This window comes from Antennarius striatus, chromosome 6 (genome assembly GCF_040054535.1).
Source record: "Antennarius striatus isolate MH-2024 chromosome 6, ASM4005453v1, whole genome shotgun sequence".
NCBI lineage: Eukaryota > Metazoa > Chordata > Actinopteri > Lophiiformes > Antennariidae > Antennarius > Antennarius striatus.
The window spans coordinates 11,738,751-11,761,637 of NC_090781.1; the positions used below are offsets into that span (position 1 = coordinate 11,738,751).

A 22,887-nucleotide genomic window follows, 5' to 3' on the forward strand; every position below is an offset into this window, starting at 1 on the left:
ACAGCTGGAAGGAGCCTGTGTGCATCTTTACTTCCTGTGAAGGACAGACAGAGGACAAGCTGAAAACATGTTCAGTGTGATGGCTGATGTCTGCCAGCTCCGTTTCTAATTTACTGAATCTGTTTGTGTTTTCAATCCATCAGGTGTTGTGGAAGTGTATCGCATCACCAGGCGCGTGGAGCTTGGCATCAAGGCAACAGCCGTGTGCTCTGAGAAGCTGCAGCAGCTGCTGAAGGACATCAGTCGTGTGTGGAACAACCTCATGGGCTTCATGTCACTGGCCAAGCTCGCTGTATGAGCCTCTATTTAGAACTATTTATTAGCCACACGCAGGTATCCAGCAAAGAGATTTTTTGTGACACATGGGACAAAGGCACGTTACAACAGAGCACTGTGCTTCAATTCACAATAAAATGGCTGAACAATGAAATCCCAGTGAATCCAGTATTATAGGCCCGTTAGGTTTGAATCAATGATTCATTGATTAAGTTTCCGGAGCCTTTTGGTAAACTGGTGTGCAGATCAGCAGCGATGACAAGACTATAGATTTATTTAGCCAGCTGTCTGCTTTTGTCAGCCGAGCAGGGATGTTGTTTTTTCTTTTTCATGCTGCACAGAGCTGACACAGTAGCTCAAGGATGGAGAGAAAAAACAAATTGAAAGTAGTGTTTAATTGACGAAAGCATTTCGATGTAAATTCTTATTTTTTCCTTGTATATAAAGTTGATGATGCTTGGAGATGTTGCCTGTAAGCAAACTTATCAGAGCCGTTATGATAAGAATAGAAATGAGTGCATTTTGGCCTGCAGCAGGAAGTTAAATGTGTCTGTGTGTTTTTGTCTCTGTAGCCTGATGAGAGCTCCATGGATTTCTCCTCCTGTATTCTGAGGCACGGCATCAAGAATGCGAAGGAGTTGGCTTGTGGGGTGTGTTTGCTCAACGTTGATGCTCGGAGCAAGGTTTGCATACACGCGCCGACTCACACGCACACACACCCAATTACTATTGGTGGGAACATGTGTAAATGAATTTTGTACTTCATCACAGTGGATAATTGACATTTCTTTGACTTTGAAACGTTTTGCAGAGCAAAGAAGAAAGTGGTATTGGACGCCTCTTTAAAAGAGTATGAGTCAGCTATTTAACAAATCTCATTCCACTCTTAAAAATGGTGTTGTGGGGTTCTATTCTCTTCTTTTAAACCCAACTGGGGGCCAAAGTGACTGGATCACTTCTCTCCACTGTTTTTTATTTTGCAGATTGTCATGCAAAACCCAACCAATGAAATCATGTTCGCTAAACCCTTCCTCTTGCAGCTCCTGCTGCTCTTACTTAATTTTGAGGCAGCGGATCTGATTCAGACCAAAACAGGCTTCCCATTTCAAGCTGTTGACTATTGATTAGTAGAAATAGTTATTAGCCAAATTTAATCTGCCATAGCTCGCTCATCAATCAAATTAACTCTCTATGAGTTTATGGAAAAGGTTCGGGTACATCCTTCCGCTGACTTTTAATTGTTTTCTGTGTCGATGTGATAAAGCTGTAAAATTCAACTCCCAGACAAAACACTTTGGAATGTGCAAATTAACAGGTTTTTGGGGGGTTTTCCTTGCACAAAAAATCAGGTAGTCTTGCATAATTATGTTTGACTGGGAAAGTAAAAGATAAAGTGATCATTGTCCAACATGACAGTATGTAGCTGACAGAATTGTGGAGTTACTTAAGTGTAAACAAATACAAACAAATACAATAATGATGATACGATAATGATCAGGAAAGAAAGTCAATTATTATTTTAAATTTGTATAGTATTCTCCATTAGTCTCCACATATTCGGAAAATGACCTGTCACACATTGTTGTAGTCATGAAGTTTATGTGTAGAAATTAGTTTCATGTGATGCTCTTTGGTTTACTAATGCTAGGTTACAGGTGTAGATAGTAAGGAAGTTAGCCTGTTATGCTACGAAGCATTTTACGAAGTAAAAGAAAATCTTTACATATTTTCTCCTTTCTTTATATTTGGCAAAAAAGGCACCCTCTTCAACACTCTTTCAATTTTGGGTGTAGTACACCTCACTGAACATGAGCAGAAATCCAGAAGTCGACAGACCTGTCATACATTGTTAAGGTGACTAAGCCACGATTGGACAAACACTGTTGGGTTTTAGGGAATGGTCACTGTGTTATTTTTATCTCCCAGCCTTTTGGCAGAAAAAAAACGTCTTATGATAAGACTGTGCAGAGGAGGGCTGTCACTTTGGCACCCCGGGGTGCATTCTGGGATTGGTTCTTCAAGGTCACAAATGTCACACTCTATCTTGGAAGGGGTTCAATTTCTATTTTGTCACCTTTGTCGGGGTTAACTGCTCACCTCATCCACCTTCATCTAACAAACATTGGCATTTCTGATAACTGTTCAATTATTAACTCTGAGTTGGGCACTGTATGCAGAATTTCTCACCTCTACCTCCTGTCCTAGGGCGGTCTTGATTTGCAATGATGTGGGCTATTAAAGGCGCTCTGACCCTGTGGTTTAGAGGGCAGGATGGTTTTACTGATTGTTTTTCACATTCCCTCTGCTGCTCAGCCAGAGCCAGATGGATTGTCCAGGAAGGATATAGCTGGCTGAAGCATCTGAGACGTGAGCAGATGTGGCTTACACATTAGTCACAAGCAGGAAGTATAGCAGATAGACCTGCACAATCTGTCAGTGGTGTGCACAGAGGCAGACAGAAAATAATGCTCTCTTATTTATTCTCTGTGCCACAAGCATGAGATTAATAAGCCATCTTTTAATTACATTTTTGGCAGACTCACACTAGTAAGATTGCATAAATGCCAAGTGGAGAATAGCATTCCCTCAGAGTATAATGGAGTGAAAGATTGTCTTTAGCAACAGCAGACGGCACTGATTGTTGCATTTTCCTCTCATGAAGAGACATTGATTTGTTTTCCAACCAAAGATACAGAAGGGGGAAGATGTGGCTTCAAGGAAAGGATACCTAACAGTACCTGAGTTTAGTGGCTCCTGCTTAATTATTCCCTGAAATTTAAAAATGAAAAGTATCTCATTTAGTGCTACTAGTATGGCCAGAAATAATCCTCTTCACTAATGACGTCATTAACTAGAACCAAGACAGTCATAGACTGCAACATCCCGCGACACCCCTGACTTCTAAATTTTACCTTGACCTACTTGCATAGGTCAAAGATCAATGCTAGTGCTCTGACCTACTTTCATAGATCAAAGCAAAGCACATTGATCTATGGTGTTACTCACACTGGCCTTCTCCCTTGTCTTTCTATCTTATCCGGTTCCTGAGTGTACAAAAGTTGAAATTTGACCCTGACCTAGTTTTCTCAAAGGTCATCATCTCATTTTCATCCCGTTTGCTGCCCGAGTAATTTTGGTTTCATCTTTCTATCTGCGAAGATATTTGGTGGACTAATGAACGGACGAACGAACGGACTTACACTGACAATTACAATACATCACCGCTTTCAAGCGGGATGTAATTAAGGGATGCCACAGTTGTGTCATGCTCTTGTTTTCTGCTCAGGAGACGGGGATGGTCTTCAGCCACTTTATCTCATCTAGCTTGTCAGCAAGAAGCAGCGGCTTTTATGACATCTGAGCTCATGATGCTCCAGCATTTACGTCATGTTTATGTAATGATAAATGCTAATTTAGTCAATTACAAGGAGAAGTTTTAAGATGAATAATTTAGCATTTCTGGCTATTTAAATGAATGCGTCCTTCTGGAGTGCACACATTTGGACTGATTATTTGGAACAGTTTTTACCCAAGTAAAGTTTTGCAGCAGGGCTTACAGAAGTTTAGATCCACCATGCATCCTCAAATGTTCCCTTTTCCTCAACCATTACAGTATTTCTAAATCTTTTCTTGTTTACCATCTCTGTATCTGCGTGACTTAGTATGGTTCGGTTTAGCAAGGATCCTCGACGGTTTGTTGAAGTCAGAGAAATCAGTTGAATAACAGCAGGAAAAATTGGGAATCAATTAAGGAACAACTATTTATAGATCCTTCTTCTGTTATTGACATTTCTTTGCTACAGACTGATCTGTGCTGTTAAGCACAGCCACCATTACTGCTGTGGACTTAAATACATTTTTGATTGCAATTAAAAATAATGTATTTCGTTAAACCAAAAATATGATCGTATAAAAGTGGATTTTATAGTTGTAGCTATTCGGGTCACTTTGCCATCAGGCAGATTCTGCAGACAGTCAAGTTTGAGCCACCACTTTTTTACAAAGGCTCTAAGAGTACAATTGAAACTAAAGTAAAAGTAATGTCATAGGCGAGAGGCCTGTAATTTCAGTCTGTCCCCCCGTATCTTAGCTTGTGTTGGAGAGTGAGGTAACAATGACAGCCCAGAGAAGTCGAGCTCAAATTGGACTCAGTGTGTCTGAAGTTTGAGCTATATTCACAGGTTCGCAGGTAAAGGGCCATTGTAGTGATGGGGTGATGAAAACTTCAATCAAATCAGTTCACCAATCAAGACAGATTCTCATGAGGTCTTAAATGTGGAAAAGGTTGATTTGTGGGTTTCCTTCACATTTCCTCTCTGATGCTCTGGGGGTGGGAAGCTCTGTTTTGGTGAAACAGCTTATCTGAATGTTGGCTTTCTGCTCATTTTGTGAACACTTTGCTTTGGGCAATGCATGAGTTTGCCTCAACATGCCAACTCCTCTTTGCTTACAGGCACTGACTAAAGACAATGACAACAAGTTAAGGGTAATTATGCTTCTTTATTTGTTTCAAAGTATAGAAAGGCAGTGAGAAGGTTCAGAGTAGATGTTTATGTCACCCTGATAACAGTAACAACTCTGTAAAGGTCAGTGTTTTTTCTGTCAGCTCCAGCTTGAAAGTAGGAATACTAGTTAGAAATGGCTGCGTGGTGGCTTCAATCACAAACACGTCTGTTGTGTTTAAAGAGGTCAAATTGTACAGCGTTTGCTGCTGTGTAAGTGAGTCCATGGAGGAGTTTACGTTTAGAGGAGTGTATGGAATGGAAAAGGTTTTAGAGCGAGAGGCTCTGAAGGAAGGGAGGAGGTGTTTTAGTGTGTACTTTGTTCGACCACCCCATTTGGTTTTCATCGTCTCGCTCCAAAATTCTGGCAGTAGTGAGTGCAGGTTTGTAGAAACAAGTGGGCCAAAGCACAAAGGAGTCTGAAAGGAAATTGTTCAGGTTTGTGAAATGTGAGTATGTGAGAAAAGGCAGCCAGGAGAAATGTCTCATTCAGGTTGTGTTAGATGGTCTGTGCTGGAGACTGTGGGCAGGTAGAGATGCATCAGACTTAATGGTGTGTTGCTGTGGTGTACTTTATGTGCAGTTGTTGCTTTCTGCATGCTGCATCTCCCCTCTCTCTCTGCGTGGGAGGCAATGATTCACAGCACATGACTCATTCCTCTCTCTTGCTTCAGCTCACAGTTTTTCACCAGGGATGCAAACTCTTAAAGTGCACATCGCACACATGCACACATTAGCATCTCCTGATGGTACACAGTGCTACAGCTGAACTTTCCAGTGGGGGTCGTTTTGCCACATTGCAACTGATTTGAAATGCAACATGTTGAAGCAACTGACCACAGCCCTTCTGCATGCAGCCTGTTCATTCCCAGTTCATTCATTTGGACCCAAATCAGCTGCAGTTCAGCTACAGGTGCTCATAAAAGAGTTCCAACTTCAGCTAAAATAATCATTTTTACCTTAGTGAAAGTCTAGCATTGATAATGTGGGTTTCTATAGCATTCTGCTAATCGATAACTAAGGACTTAAACCTACTGTGACTCAACATTTTCATGGAAGTCGCCTGGAGAATACAGGTTTTTTTTTTTTTTTTATGAAATTGAATGAATATCTAAAGGAGGACCAAGAGGAAACATTTCTGACGGACAATCTAAACACTTCTAATGTATTAACAGGAATATTCCACAACTATTGAGGCTGTAAGGTGAGAGTGGACTACCTCTATACTATTAGACTCTGTCATATTGCAGTCATCACAGCAACCAAACTACTGTTACGTCATTTTCTACTCAACAGAATACACACTTGTCAAGATCGTACAGTTTATTCACATCACTTTTTAATGACTGCTCAGCTATTTTGGAACTTCAACAGAGGTAAAGCCAAAAACGTAAAAACGTATGTACCAGCCTTCTATTTACAAAAAAAAAGAAAAACTTTTTTTTTTGTGCTATTATTTTTATGTGCTCAAAATAACTGGTTGGTTTTTGTCAGGATTCTCTTTCCGTATGAGTCCAGAAGCTTTGGTGTTACACATGCTCATCCAAGTTAAAATGGATTCAGAGAAACCAACAACAGCACTGACTCCAACTCATTGGTGCACATTCACCCCAGTGGCTTTACCAGTTGCCCCTTTTCTTGACTAATGTCGGCACGCCCATCAGTTGCGGTGGTTGATTCTCAGTTGTGGCAGCTTCTTCATCCTCCCTGCTGTGATTCTTTTGTATTTTTGGTCATATAAGGCTGCTTCCAGCATTACTTTCATTATAATCGCCCTTCTCTTGATCCAGCTGCACATTTACAATCTGCTGTTCAAACATCTGCCCTAGATTGTAAATCAGTAGGGAGCTCTGGGTGCAGGCGACGCGGAAAGAAGTTGAGCATTGCTTATTTGCATACACTATCACGTCGTAACGATACAAAGCAGGTTAAAAATGTGCAAAGTTTGCTTATAAATTCTAAGCAAAACTTTAGAGCCAATCTTAGACACAAGATGGCTCAACAACTTGAGTCTTTGTTGTATAAGTAAAGCTTTATGCAAAGGTTCTTTGGTTAAGATGAATTTGTTAATTCAAAGACGGCATCGCTGACTGACCAATCAAAATGGATAAACTATTACACAAAAGCTGCTATTGTCCCCTTCACCTCAACTGCTCAATTAAAAAGACAGAGTGGCTCATTAAATATCAAATGAGTCGGATATAAAACCACCATCCAACATTTTAGGTTTGTTTTTGTTTTGTTTTTTGCTTCGTATCCATACTTTACACGAGTGGTTCTTAACCTTGGAGGTGCCAAACCCTGCCAGTTTCATATGCTCACTCACCAAACCCTTCTTTAGTAAAAAAATAAATAAAAATCAAATTTAAGACAATTGTGCATTAATGTCACCTTTTTCAAAGAACAAAACCAAGACAGTGCATGAACTCACATGAAATGACCTACCTGCAAATCAGTGTGACTTCTGCTGTTGTTATTGAGAGACCAGTTCAGATATGTGTGGCTTCAACTTCGCAAGTGCTACTATTATGTCATTTTTACAGCAAAGTCTGTTTCTGTTGTTTTCCATGCAGCTTATGGAAGTGTTCCTTTATTCTTGCCAGTGCGAGACTAGTGTTGCTCAACTTGACATTGCAAATCATGCAGAACGCTGACTCCCATCACGTTCCGTTATATAGCACATGTAAATTCACGTTGCACATATTTGTCTAATCACTTTCTTTTTTTGCTCAACATAGTTACTATGAATTAAAATATTGAGAAAGCAATCAGATGACACACCATCATGACAATAGAGTAAGATCTTAAGCCCGAGTCCAAGCCCGACCCGGCCCGAAATTCAGCTGGGTCGGGCCCAAAATGTCAATAATTACGTTCAGGTGGGGTCGGGCTGGATTTTTTAAGCCCAATCTTATGCTTGTCTACATGACAGGCATAAATTGACTACTGAATGCGCAAAATCCCATGTAGCACAGGTAGGCTAGTCGATATAGCGTGATCACCTGCAGCCAGTGATGGCTAAGGGGGGCGTGTCATCACGATTTGACAAGATGTGTCAAACGTACACAGTGATTCGTGTATGTTCGACAAAACACCCGACACATCATGTCAGGTGACCTACATCTCCGCCGAACCCCTGAGACCGACTCACCGAACCCCTAGGGTTCGATCGAACCCAGGTTAAGAACCACTGCTTTACACCAATCCTACAATGTTTAATTCTGTGATGATTTAACTTTGCCAGCAGAGCTCAGTCTCTTGTCAATGCAAGCTGTTTATGTGAGACGTGCAAGTGTGAATATTTTCCCAGAAAATTACTCCAATTTTTTTCTTTTCCCAGTTACAATAAAAACTGCAGCTCTAACTAGATAGAGCACCTCAAAGCAGTGCTCGTATGAGCCTGTATGCATTGATTGACAGAGTCAAAGAGGTGAGAAAGGAACACAAATAAAGTTGTGATGAAAGATATGATTTTTAATTTCAGGTTAGAACACCTGCATCTTCATGTATGAGGCAAATTAAGTAATTTATCAGATCATATTTCAAAAAGAAACGTGAGACTGACGTGACTCTGGGTGCAGATGCCTCACCTCAGTGCTTCACCCCACTTCAGCTGTAAAGGCTGAGATGCCTCGCACCTCGGCAGCATTGCTGTTTGGCTCTTGAATCTGTAGACACATATTGGCTCTTTCCAGTTCTTATAATCTGAGGTTATGCATTAATTTAATTCTCTCCTCCGATGAGTGGCTGGTATCTACCCCTCTTCATCCTTGTGCACAGATGGTCTATGGTCTCACTCAGGGCTGTAATATTTAACCCTTTCACTTTGCCAGGCCTTCAATTCGGAGACGGACAACTTCAAGCTGCTGTACGGGGGCCACCAGTACCACGCCAGCTGTGCTAATTTCTGGATCAACTGCGTGGAGCCCAAACCCCCGGGCCTCATACTGCCTGACCTGCTCTGAGCTGCGGTTGTGGCTGCCATGGTAGCGGCGTACCAGCCTAACCATCATCCAACAGGCGGAGCAGTGATTCATTTCTCACTGCATGGACGGACTGAGTGAAGGTTTAGGTCACAGGTTTTTAGATTTTTTCTTCACCATTGTGATTTGAGATCTGCAGGTCTGCTATTTTATATCTGCAAATGTCTTTTCTGTAAAGACGTAGCACCTACAGTGTTACTGTTACTCTATTTTACTTGCACAATAATTACCTAAATGAGCATAGATCAGTTTCTGTGGTCATATTTATCATTTACTTTGACTTTAAGATGATTTCCACTGATTCTCACTGTTCAGAATTCCTATTCTAAATGATATTTAAATTATTAGGTGTGCAATAGAATGAAAAACACTGGCTGAAGACATCTATAAGTATTTGAGTTTTTAAATGCCTCTTGTTGCTTTGTTTCTGTTTGAGAGGATGTGTATTCATGTCTTCCCCATTGTTCCCACTGAATCACAGCTGTGGAATCATGAGCTTATTTTTGGGACTTGAATTACATTTTTTGGGGCGGGTCTTTTTGATGGCACTCTGTGGCTGTTGTGGTTTTAATGTCTTTATGAAACATTTTATAAAATATTCAAACCATCTACATTAAAGCAGGCATCTTTTTCTTGAATGTGTTTAATGAACTGCTTTGGATGTTTTCTGCACTGTTTGAGATCTTTTTACACATCTTGGGGTATTTAAATTATGTATTTTGGAGGAGCAAAAAGTTTAACATTGGGTTGTTGAGGCGAAATAAATGAAATGTTTTGTTTTTATGTGTTCGTGGAACTGGAACTGGAAGACTTTTGCTGTGATACTGAACTTAAACTGCTGCAGTAACTTTTTGTACATTGCAGTGTACTGCGGTAGCACTGGAACTACAACTAACTGTAACGTGAATGTGATGTAAATAAATAAAAATGCATTCGGTTTATTTAATGTGTCAGATTATTATAAACCTTAAATATTTCTCCAAAACTAAAAACACAAGCGCGCGACCCACACAAGAGATAAAGCGGTTAGAGAAAATGAATGAATAAAACACAAGATCTTACCTGTACAGAATGGATTTCATTATTTCACAGCTGCCAAGCATTAGCATGCCTGGTTAACTAGCTCACTAACAAAAGTAAAATCCTTCAACATAGTAAGTGCTGTAGTAAAATCGTGATCTCTCTAGGTGAGGGAAATGATATTACATGAGAGAAATGACTGAGAGACTAGAACTCCTACTTTTTCGTCGGACAGATTAAGCTCATATTTACAAAATTTGACATCAATATCACACATTTCTCAGGAAATAATGTACGGGTCTTGGTGAAATGATTTCCAGAGAGGACGGGATTACTCAGTGTGGAAATAAAACTTCTGATTCTGCAGATTTGTGAAGTTCTTAATAATCCAATTATTATTTTTACAATCAGTGGGTTTGATTTTGACCTTTACATTGCATTGAAGGTGGTTGTCAGGCCTTAGTGGAGGTGTGTGCTCGACTGACTTTAAAGCGGAATTTTGAAATTTAAACTGAAGTCAAGTCGAACTCTTATTTCTCATGTCGCTTTTCTCAAATAACTCAGTTAGAAAACAAGAAAATTAAATCTCAACACTGCCGGTGCATGTTTCTGTACCACCAGCTGGTGGTCTGTGGGAGGCTTCCATCTGGACCACGAAGTCTGTTGTCAGAGCAGAAAAAGATCAGCCCGTTATTAGATCTATTTTCAACTTCTGTCCTGAAAGGACTGGATACTGGGTTTGAATGAGGTAAATGTAGAAAACAAAATACTATTTTATTGTACCGTGAACTGACATGGTGTTCATGTTGGCCAGTCCTCATCCAGACAACCTACGGTCTAAATGTATTTTTAATGTATTTTTAATATTATCTTTGCTGCTAGAATTTCAGTCTGAGAACTTAGCAAGAATGAAATCACTGGACCTCTTGCAAATTTAGTTGATTACCTGTCTACAACAACCAAAAACAGTAGAACTTCACATTTGTCTGTAGTCTAACTTTTTGACATACTGTCAAAACCAATGTGTAAATAGATAGATTGCACTGTTAGTTTGAAAAGCAATCTGATGTCCTTTTATTAAATTGCTTCATCATGTATAAACCTATTTCTGGTCACCATGCTAAGCTAACAGACTTGTCTTATTTTCTGTAATGAACAGTAGTAATATTGGTTATGAATTTACATTTTAACATGGGAACATTACAGATTTGAAATGAAAAATATTTAATCCATGTAGTTTTTGATTTAAATTGGGCCTCTTCCTCCAGATTCATGAACAGTGATGCACATTTTCCCTCTGTCATTTCACTCAATAATGTACTTCCTCTTCGGCCAGATAGGCTTCATCTCCATCACTTTGCAACATAATGGAATAAATTGTCTTTCAACAAGTCTGCCACGTTGAGCATTGACCAATCAAGTAAAATGTGTGGGGGCTCTGAATCCAGTCTGATTGTCGTTCTCACACTTGTGATCAGGTGTTCTCCGACATCCATTTTATCTCGGACACTACTGTTACCATCAGAAAATGAATTCCTCTCCTTGAATGGTGAACACAGAGATTACAGAAAATTACAAGCACCAAATTCAATTCCAGAATATAACTGTCTTTTTAAAGCAGAGTCCCTCTGTCTTTCCTGTGCCTGTCATCCTCATTCCTGTTTTTTGTGATGCTGAAATGACTGTTTTCACAGTATGACCTGATACTCTGCTGTATTTAGTTCTGCTCTATGGTAATTCATGTCCATAGTTGACCACATTATTGAAAACAGTGTGTAAATTCAATGTCACCTTTATCCAAGTGAGGAAATGCTTTTCCATTTTTAAACAGAGACTCTTAAAAAGCTGAAAAAGCTCCTGTGTTAAAAATACACAGGATTCTGCATACAGGTTGATGGGAGGTCAGGAAAGTATTTATATCCCTGTGTTCATGGTGAGGACCTTCATTCCAATGCATGATTTTTGAGGCAAATTGTGAAAATGACATTTGAATTTTTCAAAGTGATCAGTGTTAATGGTGGGCAGTGCGGTGGCGCAGCGGCTAGCGCTGTTGCCTCACACCAAGAATGTTCTCGGTTCGATTCCCTTTGTGGGGTTTGTATGTTCTCCCTGTGTCTGCAAGGGTTCTCCAGCCTCCTCCAAAAGCATGAAGCTTTAAGGTGAAAGCTGAATTGATCACTCCAAATTGTCAGTAGGTGTGAGTGTTTATCTTTTGTGTGAACTTTGATAACACAAGATTACCCAAAGACTGGGTAACAAAATAAAATATATGAAAATAATTGTAAATCATTACTTTCAAACATTAACAAAATTTAACCACTGAAATGTGACCAGACTGAATTATTTGAAAATTAATTTAGAAAAATTAATTGTTTGATTAATTGATAATAAACATGTTCATTGCAGAATCCCTAAAAGAATTTTACTAGCAGTCCATTTATAATTTATGGACTTTTACCATGAATGACCTTCAGACAGATGTGAGTCATTCTCACACCTGAGATGTTCATAACACTTGAATGAAACTGTGGCTTATATTCTTTACACAATGAGTCACACGAGATGCTGATTCAGCTACTCACTTGTTTCAATGCAGACCGAACTGCATCAGCCAAGTTGTGAATTCCTTGCAGTACGTGATGACCGTATTACCTGAAAAGCTGTTTTCACTGAAGCTGTGGTGAAAACAGTGGGTTGGGAACTGGCCTTGCGCATATCCTTGTTAAATTTCAAATGCAAGGTTTACTCTTATTGATATGGGAGTGATACTGTAGCTGGAGCAGATTATAGTGAATTATTAAAAGCGATATAATTTGAAGCCCAGTGGAGCCATGTTGTAATTAATTGCGGCTACAGCAAATGTTCACACCACATTTTGTGGTAAAAATAAAACCTGCACTGACATTAATTGAGCAGTGGTAATGTAAAGGAGTTGGCAATCAATCTGGCCAAAAAAATAGTATCATAATGACTTTAATGTTAATCATGATATGATAAATTACAATTGTTTTCAAAATTTGAAATGCCCCATGTGCCATAGCCGAATCTGAAACAGTTTATGAATTAATCCAGTTCAAGATGAAAACCAATATTGCATCCAAAATAGTTCTTTTGGCATTTAGCTCCTCATCCACCATGTCTTCAAGATTAATCACAATCTAACACTTTCATCTTGTCCACGATTAGACAAAAGAAACAGATAATTATTAACCCCATTGTTTCCAAAAGAAATATATTTTGCATATTTGCATTTACAATTTCTAATGGTCATACATTTTTTTCTGTGTCAGCATTTCCAATAAATGAGTGATGAATGATGACAACACTGACTCTTTAGTGTCCGTGTTACTGTTGCTTAGCAGCAGGGCTCCCATGGCTTGAATGAAAATGCCTTTGCAAGTTCAGTTTAGCATCACAAGAAACATGCAAACTGGGTCACGTGATGCATCATGTTTACCGTGTTACCATTAACTGCCATTAGAAACATGTTGTTTGAATGTCAACGTCTATTGGAGCTGTCACCCTGTGCATGTTGTGAGCGGCCCTTTTTGACTGGTTTATGAAATTTATAATGTAAACAACTGATTTAAAGAAAAAAAGGAGAAAAAAAGTCTAATTAAAATATTATGAAAATAATAACATCCCAGTTATTTGCTTAGTTGATATAATGTGACCCCCCTGCTGAACTTCAATGTTGTTGCTGATGCTGCTCTGCTGGTCTTTCTCTGACACCCAGGGTGATGAAAATGGCTTCTTTTCCCTGTCTTACATTCAGACGATGATGGTCTATTACTGGTGAAAGATGCATTTAAGCACTTACTGTCCAGAGTTTATATGCTTACATAACACAGCAAAAACAGAGGTGGTAGCAATGTGAGAAATTATATATTTCAAATTATATAAAATGTGTTTGCTGTATATAATTTGGGTATGACCTGTGCAGTTCCACTTTTGGCCAGCTTGTCATCAAAAGGCCATTTCTCTGCGGGCAATCATCTCTGGAAATTGTGGAGGGGAAGACAGATCGTACTCGTCAATATTTGCCTGCTGCTCTGTAATCCTGACAAATGAAAATGTACGGCAAACATTTCTTTGGCATCTGAAGATGTCTCTTGAGGAAAATGGATGGAGAAGGATGTGCTGCATCCCATTCATGTGAAAACATCTCAGAGATGTATGAGAGTAAAGAACAGGAACAACACTGACTCCAGTAGACTCAACACTTGGTTGTGTTTAAGAATTACTTCTTCAAATAAACACACAAGCATGAATTTAATTATTTTAATATAACTTTCTTAGGGCATGACATATTCAGGTCAGATTACAGAGTACACATCGTTGTATTGCTGATGATTATTTCCCCCTTGAGCTTTAGTTCATTTTTTGGAATCTCTATTAACATGATGTCGTGCTGCTGAAAAAGCCTCCGTTCTTCTGACCTCTGGGAGTTTTAAAATGCCAAATCTAAATGACCAAATTCAGCAACACTGCTGCTGTGGCTCATTCAACACCACCAGTATATTGTACTACTAGTACAGTAGACTACTGGTGTTGAAGGCTGCATTTAAAGCCCAGGATGATGATGAATTATCACAGGGTGGATGACTCTATAAGACATGAGAAAACCGTTACAATTATGAATGACTTTGATCATGAATTTTACTATTAAAGTGTATTATTATAATTATCCTTATATCTTAATATATTTTTGTACAACATAAACACTTAAAGACATGAATTCAAACGCAACTGGCGCTGAGACCACTTCACATTGTATTGCATCATCTGGGACTTCTATTCTAGACAGCAACAAAAATTATTGTTGCTGTCATTGTATGGCAGCCCAGAAGTGTCAAATCTAGGAATCTGATTGCATTCTCTCTGATTATTGTCCACATGACTGAAATGTTCTAACCAACAGAGCTGATCTGCTGCTGGTTTACAGGTTTACCTAGAAAGAGGCAGCAGGTTTTATTGAATGTCAGCTTATATCTGCGTATATTTTCTACTGTTTCAAAGAATCAATTAATGTTTGGCGTCAATAAATACGACATATCAACCTGCAGGTGGAAATAACAGGCCAAGAAAGAAAGTAAAGCACCAGTAAAGAAAATGAATGAAAGCATGACTGTCATGTAAACATAGATCTAAACAAAAAAGGATTCACAATCCTGAATCAATATGTACGTATTTAATGAGGGAGGACATTAATTTAAAGTGTTTGTCAGACCTTATGGGTACACACAGTGCCTTTACGGGGATAAAATGCAATGTAAATATTACCTTTGCTTGCGAAAACTCCACTTAGTGCCTTCCAGACAAAGACACACCACTGTAAAAAGAAGAAAATGATCACGTGTTCGCTACAGTTAACTGACTTACTTTTTCTTCATGGTGTTTAATGCAATATCATTTTTTTCTCACAATGTTTTTTTTGTGCAAAACCATACATTTTGACAGCGGAGAGAATATGCGGCAAAGTAGAATCGAACCACAAAGTGGGCTGGTTCACAAACTGAAATGTTTGCGCTTTTTGTCTTTTTTTCGGCAATCTCACTGGAACATGGAAACGAGACGATGCAAATAGAAAAGGATGAAAAATATTCTCTCAAACATCTATCATAGATCTACCAGTTCCCATAAGGTGGTAGATATTTTTAATACAGCATCCAAAAGCACTACAATAACATAGTGTGGTCACGGGATGGAACAGTCGACCCTGTGGTACACAGGAACTTTCCCTAAAACCTTTCACTTTTAACTTACATCTAGATTTTCACCTTTAAAAAAATGACAACCTAACATCTTCAAATTTTAAGTTAAACTGTGTCTTAAATATTTTTGCTCACTCTAAGTACATTTCAATAAAATACTTTATTAATATATTTTTTTATGTACACTTATCTTTAATGCTACCATAAATTGAGAGCATGCTGCTGCCCTTCACACAAAGGACGACTGTAGAACTGGCACAAAACCACCACACGACATCACGTCAGGAGAACAACTTCAGTCAAATCAGCGCCGGTCCTCCCTGGAGCTGGACGCACAGACCAGGACATAGATGGCACCCACTCAACACTCTGAATGCTTCATCTTGTTCTGGAGTCTGACATCATCGTAGTCCAAATCAATCTCCGATTGCTCCTGCCAGTTCTTGACTTGAAGTTGCGTTGCTCCTGCTTCACGATTAAACGGAGGAAATTGGTTGGACGAAAAGCAGCACCACCTACAACCAGTGATTGGTTTGACTCCTCCCCCTGTCCAAACGCACCAGTATACATTAAATAAGCTTCACACGGATGTACACTCACACTGATCTCACTTCACCTGTCCTGAACCTGTAGTCCAGGAGGCCAAGGAGGCTCATCTTTCCTCCATCGCCGTGGAGACGGTTGGCACAGCTTCTCTCAAAGGCCCCAGTATGGAGCCAGGCTCCTGCGGTCCCTCTCGTAAACATCAGGTATAACTCCGTACGGCGTCTGCACCATCTTAACAGAATTTCTACCAAACAGCTTCCTCTCATACTCAATGAGCTGGCGCCAGAAGCCGCCGTTGGGCCTGATGACAGGGCGGCGAGCTTTAACCCAGGCGTGAGCCTCAGCCAGAGACACGCGGTGATACTTCATGAGGTAAGCCAAACAGAGAGAAGCCGAGCGGCTCACGCCCGCCGCGCAATGCACCAGCACTGCCCCTCGCTTTCGTCCCACGCTGTGGATCTTATCGGCCACGCTGTCGAAGTACAAGGAGATGGGGGAGTGGGGCATGTCCGCCAGAGGGACCTTTACGTACTCCATGTGCGGCCAGTTGAAGTTGGGGAGCTCGATGGTGGCATTGACGACACAGGTGATGCCTTTGGACAACAGCAGGCTGCGGTTGGACGCCACGTTCCCCCTGCTGAGGAAGAGGTTGGGCGTTATTTGAGCGATGCCGCCCAGCAGGCTGCCGTTCTCAGGCAGCAGCCTGGGCACGGCGGTGGGAACCATCGAGCTGCGGTGGTGGTGGTGGTGATGGTGATGGAAGAAGCCTTGGCTGCGGGAACCCATTGAGGAATGAAGTGGATCGTAATCTTAAAAGAAGCTGAATCTTCAGGCGCTCATAGTAGTGAAATAGACCCTGGAACACACAAAAAGATTTCACCTATAATCTAAATGAAACATTTTTCTGTTTTAGAAACAGACCAACAATCATAGAAAGACCTCACATGTGGAGGTAATAAAACGCTTCTGTTTGGAAAGAAACCACAAGATGACTACAATCCTTTTTTTTTTGGATGAGTTTCCTCTCAAGCATGAAATGATCGTAAATCCCAGTCTTAAATTTTTTAGAACACCAGACAAGGGAACCGTTGAGAGATCAGCCACAACAGCTGATGAATTGAACGGGCTCTGACACTGATCCTTCTCTTTACTATGACATCACATCTATATATATCTACAGGATCGGTCTCTCTGGACAGCGTGAGGTTGAATGGCCTCACACTGAGATGCGCCTCCCTCTGCTGTGTGAGCATGGACACCCTGGAGACAGACCCTCACCTCATCTCACATTCACCCATCCATAGCCCTCATATACAGATTACATCTCTCATCTCGCTGCTACTGCCGTTAATGTTGTTCGGGATTGCACCGAGCAGCAGGATGGAAAATAATCATGTACTACATAATCACACCTAAATGTACTCCAGCTATGATATTTTCAAAAAAGTTTCTTAATCCAAACCCATTTTCTTTCTTGAAAATGTCTGATTAAAATGATATACAGTTCATGAGCTGCAACACGAACATGGAAAAAGCTAACCGTGCTGTAATTTGACATTTCTGCCTGTGTTACATGTGATGGAAATCGAGTGTGTTCACACTGCCGCCATCAGACAGCCTTCAGCTTCAGGCGTTGCTGCTCATGCTGTTGCACTTGTCGTGCATCCTCCACACCATGTGCACCGGTTTATCTGCCAGGTCTTTTCATTTTCTGCTAGTGTGGTTAACAAGACATGTGGGTCGACCGTTTTCAACCCGCAGAAGAGAAAGTTACCTGTTGCACAGATTCTTATTTACGCTGTAATCAAAAACATAATTGGAAAGACGAGCATCAACACGGTCTGCCTCACTGACGATGAAACTGTGGCGGAGGCTTTGTGAACCAACACAAATTGGTTCCTGCCCTCGGGACACACAAGAGGTTGTGTTTCATTTACCACGCTAGGAACCAGAAAAAAAAAAGGAACATCAGACAGTCACAGCTTCCTCATGTCAGTCATGTATTTAAACTAGAACCACGGCAGTCACAGACTGCATCATCCCCTGAATTCAAATTTTTACCTGACCTACTTGCATAGGTCAAAGATCAAATCTAGTGCTCTGACCTACTTTTCATAGATCAAATCACTATGATCTTTGATCTATGGTCTCACACTGGCCTTCTCCCTCGTTCTTCTGTCTTTATCCGGTTCCTGAGTGTACAAAAGTTTAAATTTGACCTTGACCTACTTTTCTCAAGGTCAAGGTCATCATCTCATTTTCATCCCCTTTGCCACCCGAGTAATGTGCTTTTTGTTTTGTCTTTCTGTCTGAAACGGTTGCGAAGATATTTGGTGGACTAACGGACGGACGAACACACGAACGCTGACAATCACAACACATCACCGCTTTGAAGCGGGATGTAAAAAAACAGAAGTACTGCTTTTGTAAGTTAAGCCTGAAAGGTCTGGTGCTGCCTTGCCTGATCGTTACTTTCTGTATGTTTATCACCGATCTTCCCGTCATAGTCTGGAAAAAAGGGTCAAATCTAAAAAATGGCACCTCCTGTCGAGGTGCCATTTGTCACCCTGTGCACCACTTTGTGTGATAGTTGCCGTGATCACACTGTGGTGTGACTTGTCCTGCCTTCTGATCCCCGCTGGTGATCCTGGTAAGCCAGTTACCATCAAACATGGATTTGTTTGGTAAAACATAGATTAGAGTGGAACAAAACTACACATTTCCTGCAAAAAAAAATCTCACTCACATCATTCATCATTCATCACAATCTTGACGCTGAAACAATATGTTGTGTAGCCTAAATAATAAATTCAACAAAACCCCCAACAAAAAAACTCAGCTTGGATGTTTTTACAGTCAGTGAGACAAACAACAGACATATCTGAATGACTGGAGACAAAATCTGGAAGGACGCATTTGGAAGAAGTCTCCAATAATTGTGGTATCTCGCTAAAACTGAAAACTAAGATCTGCCTCAGTGTGTAGCAGAAACAGAAGCAGCCACATCGATGGAGAGATGAGGAAGATAAAAGCATCAAATAATCCCTTGCCCTCTCCAAAGTGCTGATGTACCACAGCGCCAGGCTTTTCTGAGATTTGCTCCATCCACATGGTTATTTATACCCCAGGCAGGGCAGGAGTGAGGCTGCACAGAGCAGAGGAAGAAGAATTATGCAGAGGTTCTCACCACAGAGAAATGTACTGTACTGTTGTGGATAGTAGGGATACTGCAGCCAGCCGCCAATCAAATATAACTTTGGAATTAAAATCTAGATGCTGAGAAAGGTCAGTGGGGGACGTTCTGACTCAGTCACTCATCACCCTCACTCTTCTTGTAGCAAATCAAATCAAACTGCTATACTGTATATTTCTTCCATCAAAAAAAAAACCCCCAGCCCCCTCTTAATCATTCAAAGGGAGTCTGTCAACAGGTGGTCCTGCCTCACAAATCTCCTTATGCACATTTCCCAGCAGGGAGATTCCTCAGGAGTCCAATTCCACCTCCGTTAACACAAATTGGAAACGCGACACACCTGCAGGAAACCTAGAACGACAAAAACCTCAGAGCAGCACGCTCTCACCACACCTCAGCGACACGAGAATCTGAACTGGTATTTGGACTTGGTAAACATCAGATTCCTGCTTGACGCTCCCTCACACTGCAGAATGGGATGAATGAAAAGACTGAGAAAAGAAAAGTGGGAAGGGAGAGCGCAGACAGTCAGCATCTCCGTCAGAGGAGAACCGTTTATTCAGTCTGATCTATGAACGTCAATCTGCTGCCGTCAGTCTGGATGAACCTCATGAAGAAACAGCAACGTCAACAAAGGTTGTTGAGTTTTACATCCTGTTCCTGACACAATACAAATGACTCCTGTTTCCTTTCAGTTCTCCAGATACACACCAGGAAACCTGTTGCTGTCGTGGGATTTTCTTTTTGTTCCAACAGCCGAGCTTCAGGACAAATATAATAAATGAAGTGACTCTACTTTATTCTTAAACATCGACAGAATGACTCACTAGTCAAAAATCTCTAGAGACGGACTCATTACCTGTAATTGCAGCTGCAAGTAGTGAATGTGAAATAGAGCTGAATGATTAGTACATTTTGAAAATTAATATGCAAAGTACACAAAGGGCCTATTTAAAACCAAAAAGCCCTTTAAGCTCCTTTGAAAATAATATGACTCTGAAAAATCTGGTCACCAATGACTGATTAGTTTGATTAAGAATACAGTATAACATCTTTAATTCATTATTCAACGATTCGATCAGTTATATACAGAAACCTGAGATGAATCATGTGATGACAAAGCATTACTACAAAAACACTGAAAATCTAAACACAACTATAAAAAATTGAAGAATTCATCACGGAAAACTAAAAAAAAAAACAAACAAACACTTGCTGCCACTGTTTGGAACTGTAAACTTGAGGACTCCACAAGTTTAATCATTTATGATCGAGTCCTGAATGGGGGGGGGTGGGGTGGGGGACAGGTGCGTCTGCGCACGCGCACCTTGCCCTCGTGCGCGTGACAGGACACCTTCTCAAGTTCAGGTGTCGGAGGTGGAGAGAAGTGTAAGAACTATAATGAAAAAAAACAACAGCCGGATGCTTGTGTCACATCCAGCGCTGAGTCTAAAATCCCTTTTTCCCACTAGAATTAAAGTGATTTGATCAAACCCCCACCTGACACCCCCAACCTGAAGGGAAAACATCCAAACAGCCTCTGGTGTGAGTCTTTAAATGTAACTGACGCGGATGTTGTGGGGGTGAAGCCGCCTCCATCGCACCGACAACTCAACTTACCAGTCGACTCTCAGGCGGTCGGAGATGAAGGATTTCACCGCAGCGCGGATTCACGCGTTCACCTTCAGGCGCTCCGATCGCACAGACGGTCAGGGGGACGCCGGGAGTCTGGGCGGTGGGAGACGAGCCGAGACGCTCCGACGCATAACGTGGAAGTCCACTGAAAGACGAGGCAGCATGGGCGCATCCGCCTCTTCCTCCGTGCGGCAGGAGCGGCGCGTCCAGTGCGGTGCGGCGCGGCTCCGGGAGCTATGAGGAGCGATTAGTGCCGCGCGGACGAGGGGGCGGGAGGAGCGCGCCGCACGGGAGAGTCCAGGCTCTCCTATTGGAGGATGCAAGTTCACGATTAATCAAGCGCAACCCGATTTGTCTGAAGATGGGATTGAAGTGTAACAATAAATGTGAATATAAATAAATACCATTATAATAAATATAATTATTAATATCATAAATATCATTTATGGTGTGAAGATGAAGTGTTGACTGCTGACACAAAAATATATGTTTGGTAATCACAATCTGGGTATTTCTGACCTCTGAAACGATACCTAAACTCTGATGATTAGTCAGATCAATAAAATCCCACTAGACTAATGGGAATCAATACAGGTAAACGTAAAGAAAAATGTTTGTTTGGTAGATTTTGTGGAGAACTCTTTCTGTATTGAGTTGTTGGCACAACACTTTTCACACTCTTTTTTTTTGCCCCACCACCCATCAGTGGTTAGGAAAGAAAAAAAAAGCAAAACTTGCAGCTCTGTGCAAGAAGCTGACGACAGCTGACCGAATTTCTGTCATGTCAGACCATCTGACGGCTGGTTGGAGAGCTGATAAAGCTGAGACTGCTCATCATTACTGCTGCACGCTGCACAACAAACAAGGCCTGACAAATGTGGAATTCCAGCCAACACTGAAAATGATGAGGATCAAAACCTGGATGAAAAACCTGCCTGGTGGATGACCAGTTTAGGTCATTCAAGTAGGCCTGGATGGTTCCTGCAGAAGGTAGTAGGACCTTCTTCTATCAGACATTGGTAGGTATTCAAACCCAAACCTAACCATAGTTGGGTTACTTTAGATGCTGGCAATTGGTAATCTTGGTCAAGGTCCAGTCACCGCAGCGAATCAGCAGCACTCCTGCTCCGACGGGAGTTACATGATGTAAACCAAAGATGTGATAGATAGTCTCTCCCACCACATACTTCCAGCTGCTGTTACTTTTCACTTCTCTGTGAAGGTAATGGAAGTTAATTCAAACATCCGAGTAAACACCTTTCATATAGAACGTGTAGGCAGTGCTCCTCCTCTCTTGCTGGCATCAGTTACTCCTCATACTGGCTGTGTGAGGATTAAGCGCCTCCCTGGAGCACCAAGCTGAAAACTACTGATGGGAAGTGACTAGAAAACAATCACACTTCTTGTGTGGTGGTAGAATAATCAAAACTGACTGCTTTGCATTTCTGTTGGCCTTCATAATTCTGAATCTTTAAACGAATGATTTTGTTGAGTTTTAGATGTCATTAAAGTTGATAAATTCTCCTCAATGTTTCTGAAACTCCATTTCGACTAAGACAAAAATGTTTCCGTGTGAGGTTGATTTTTTTTTAGATTTATTTATGTCATATGTAGGTGTACCAGAGAATGTCCTTCATCAGTCTCTGACTCTCTCAGAAATGATTTTGAATAAAACTATGAACTTCAGGAGAAACTAATGGTGACAGTAAACAGGACTGTTTAATAACTTTGGTGTCAGAAAATCTTTGTTGCTTAGTCTCTAAAGGGAGACTGAGATCAAAAAGTGTCTGAGCTGAAAAGCATCAAGATATACAGTATATCCCCCACTGGAATCCAGCGGTGGTGGTGGTGATGGTGGTGGTGGCTGATTAACCTGCAGAACCTGATGAATGTGTGAAAACTGGGCAATGATGGAGTAGTGTAGGCTGCACATTACATCAGCATGAAAGAACTAGATGAGCAGATTTAAATCTGAGAATCACAGTCAATCTTTACAAATGTGACATATGGTGGTTTAA

At 40.9% G+C, this 22,887-nt stretch overlaps 2 protein-coding genes across 11 annotated transcripts in view; one reads left to right on the top strand and one right to left on the bottom strand.

Moving 5' to 3' along the window:
• The window catches only part of synrg (synergin, gamma), a 36,611-nt gene extending 26,893 nt beyond the window's left edge, over positions 1–9,718 (top strand). For 2 of the 7 annotated variants that reach the window (XM_068317040.1, XM_068317043.1), the window contains exons 20-24: positions 144–292; positions 849–959; positions 1,088–1,126; positions 4,730–4,762; positions 8,612–9,718. In XM_068317040.1, coding sequence (XP_068173141.1) covers positions 144–292; positions 849–959; positions 1,088–1,126; positions 4,730–4,762; positions 8,612–8,743 — 464 coding nt within the window. In that variant the 3' untranslated portion in view covers positions 8,744–9,718. Of the gene's footprint in view, positions 1–143; positions 334–848; positions 960–1,087; positions 1,127–4,729; positions 4,763–8,611 lie in introns of those variants that run through there. The other 5 variants (XM_068317045.1, XM_068317041.1, XM_068317042.1 and 2 more) reach the window with 5 other exon arrangements.
• A 4,330-nt stretch (positions 9,719–14,048) lies between these two features.
• On the bottom strand, positions 14,049–21,098 carry dusp14 (dual specificity phosphatase 14). 4 transcript variants are annotated; one of them, XR_011035571.1, is made up of 4 exons: positions 20,855–21,098; positions 16,112–16,897; positions 15,065–15,113; positions 14,049–14,388 (listed from the first exon to the last, which is right to left on the bottom strand). XR_011035571.1 is itself a non-coding variant. In XM_068317382.1 (2 exons), exon 2 carries the CDS (start codon positions 16,825–16,827, stop codon positions 16,192–16,194), a length of 636 nt encoding a protein of 211 aa, XP_068173483.1. In that variant the 5' UTR covers positions 16,828–16,897; positions 20,855–21,098; the 3' UTR covers positions 14,049–16,191. The 4 variants fall into 4 exon arrangements, 1 of the variants encoding a protein (XP_068173483.1); XR_011035569.1 differs by having other exon boundaries at positions 16,096–16,897; XR_011035570.1 differs by having other exon boundaries at positions 14,049–15,113.
• Between the last annotated feature and the right edge of the window lie 1,789 nt (positions 21,099–22,887).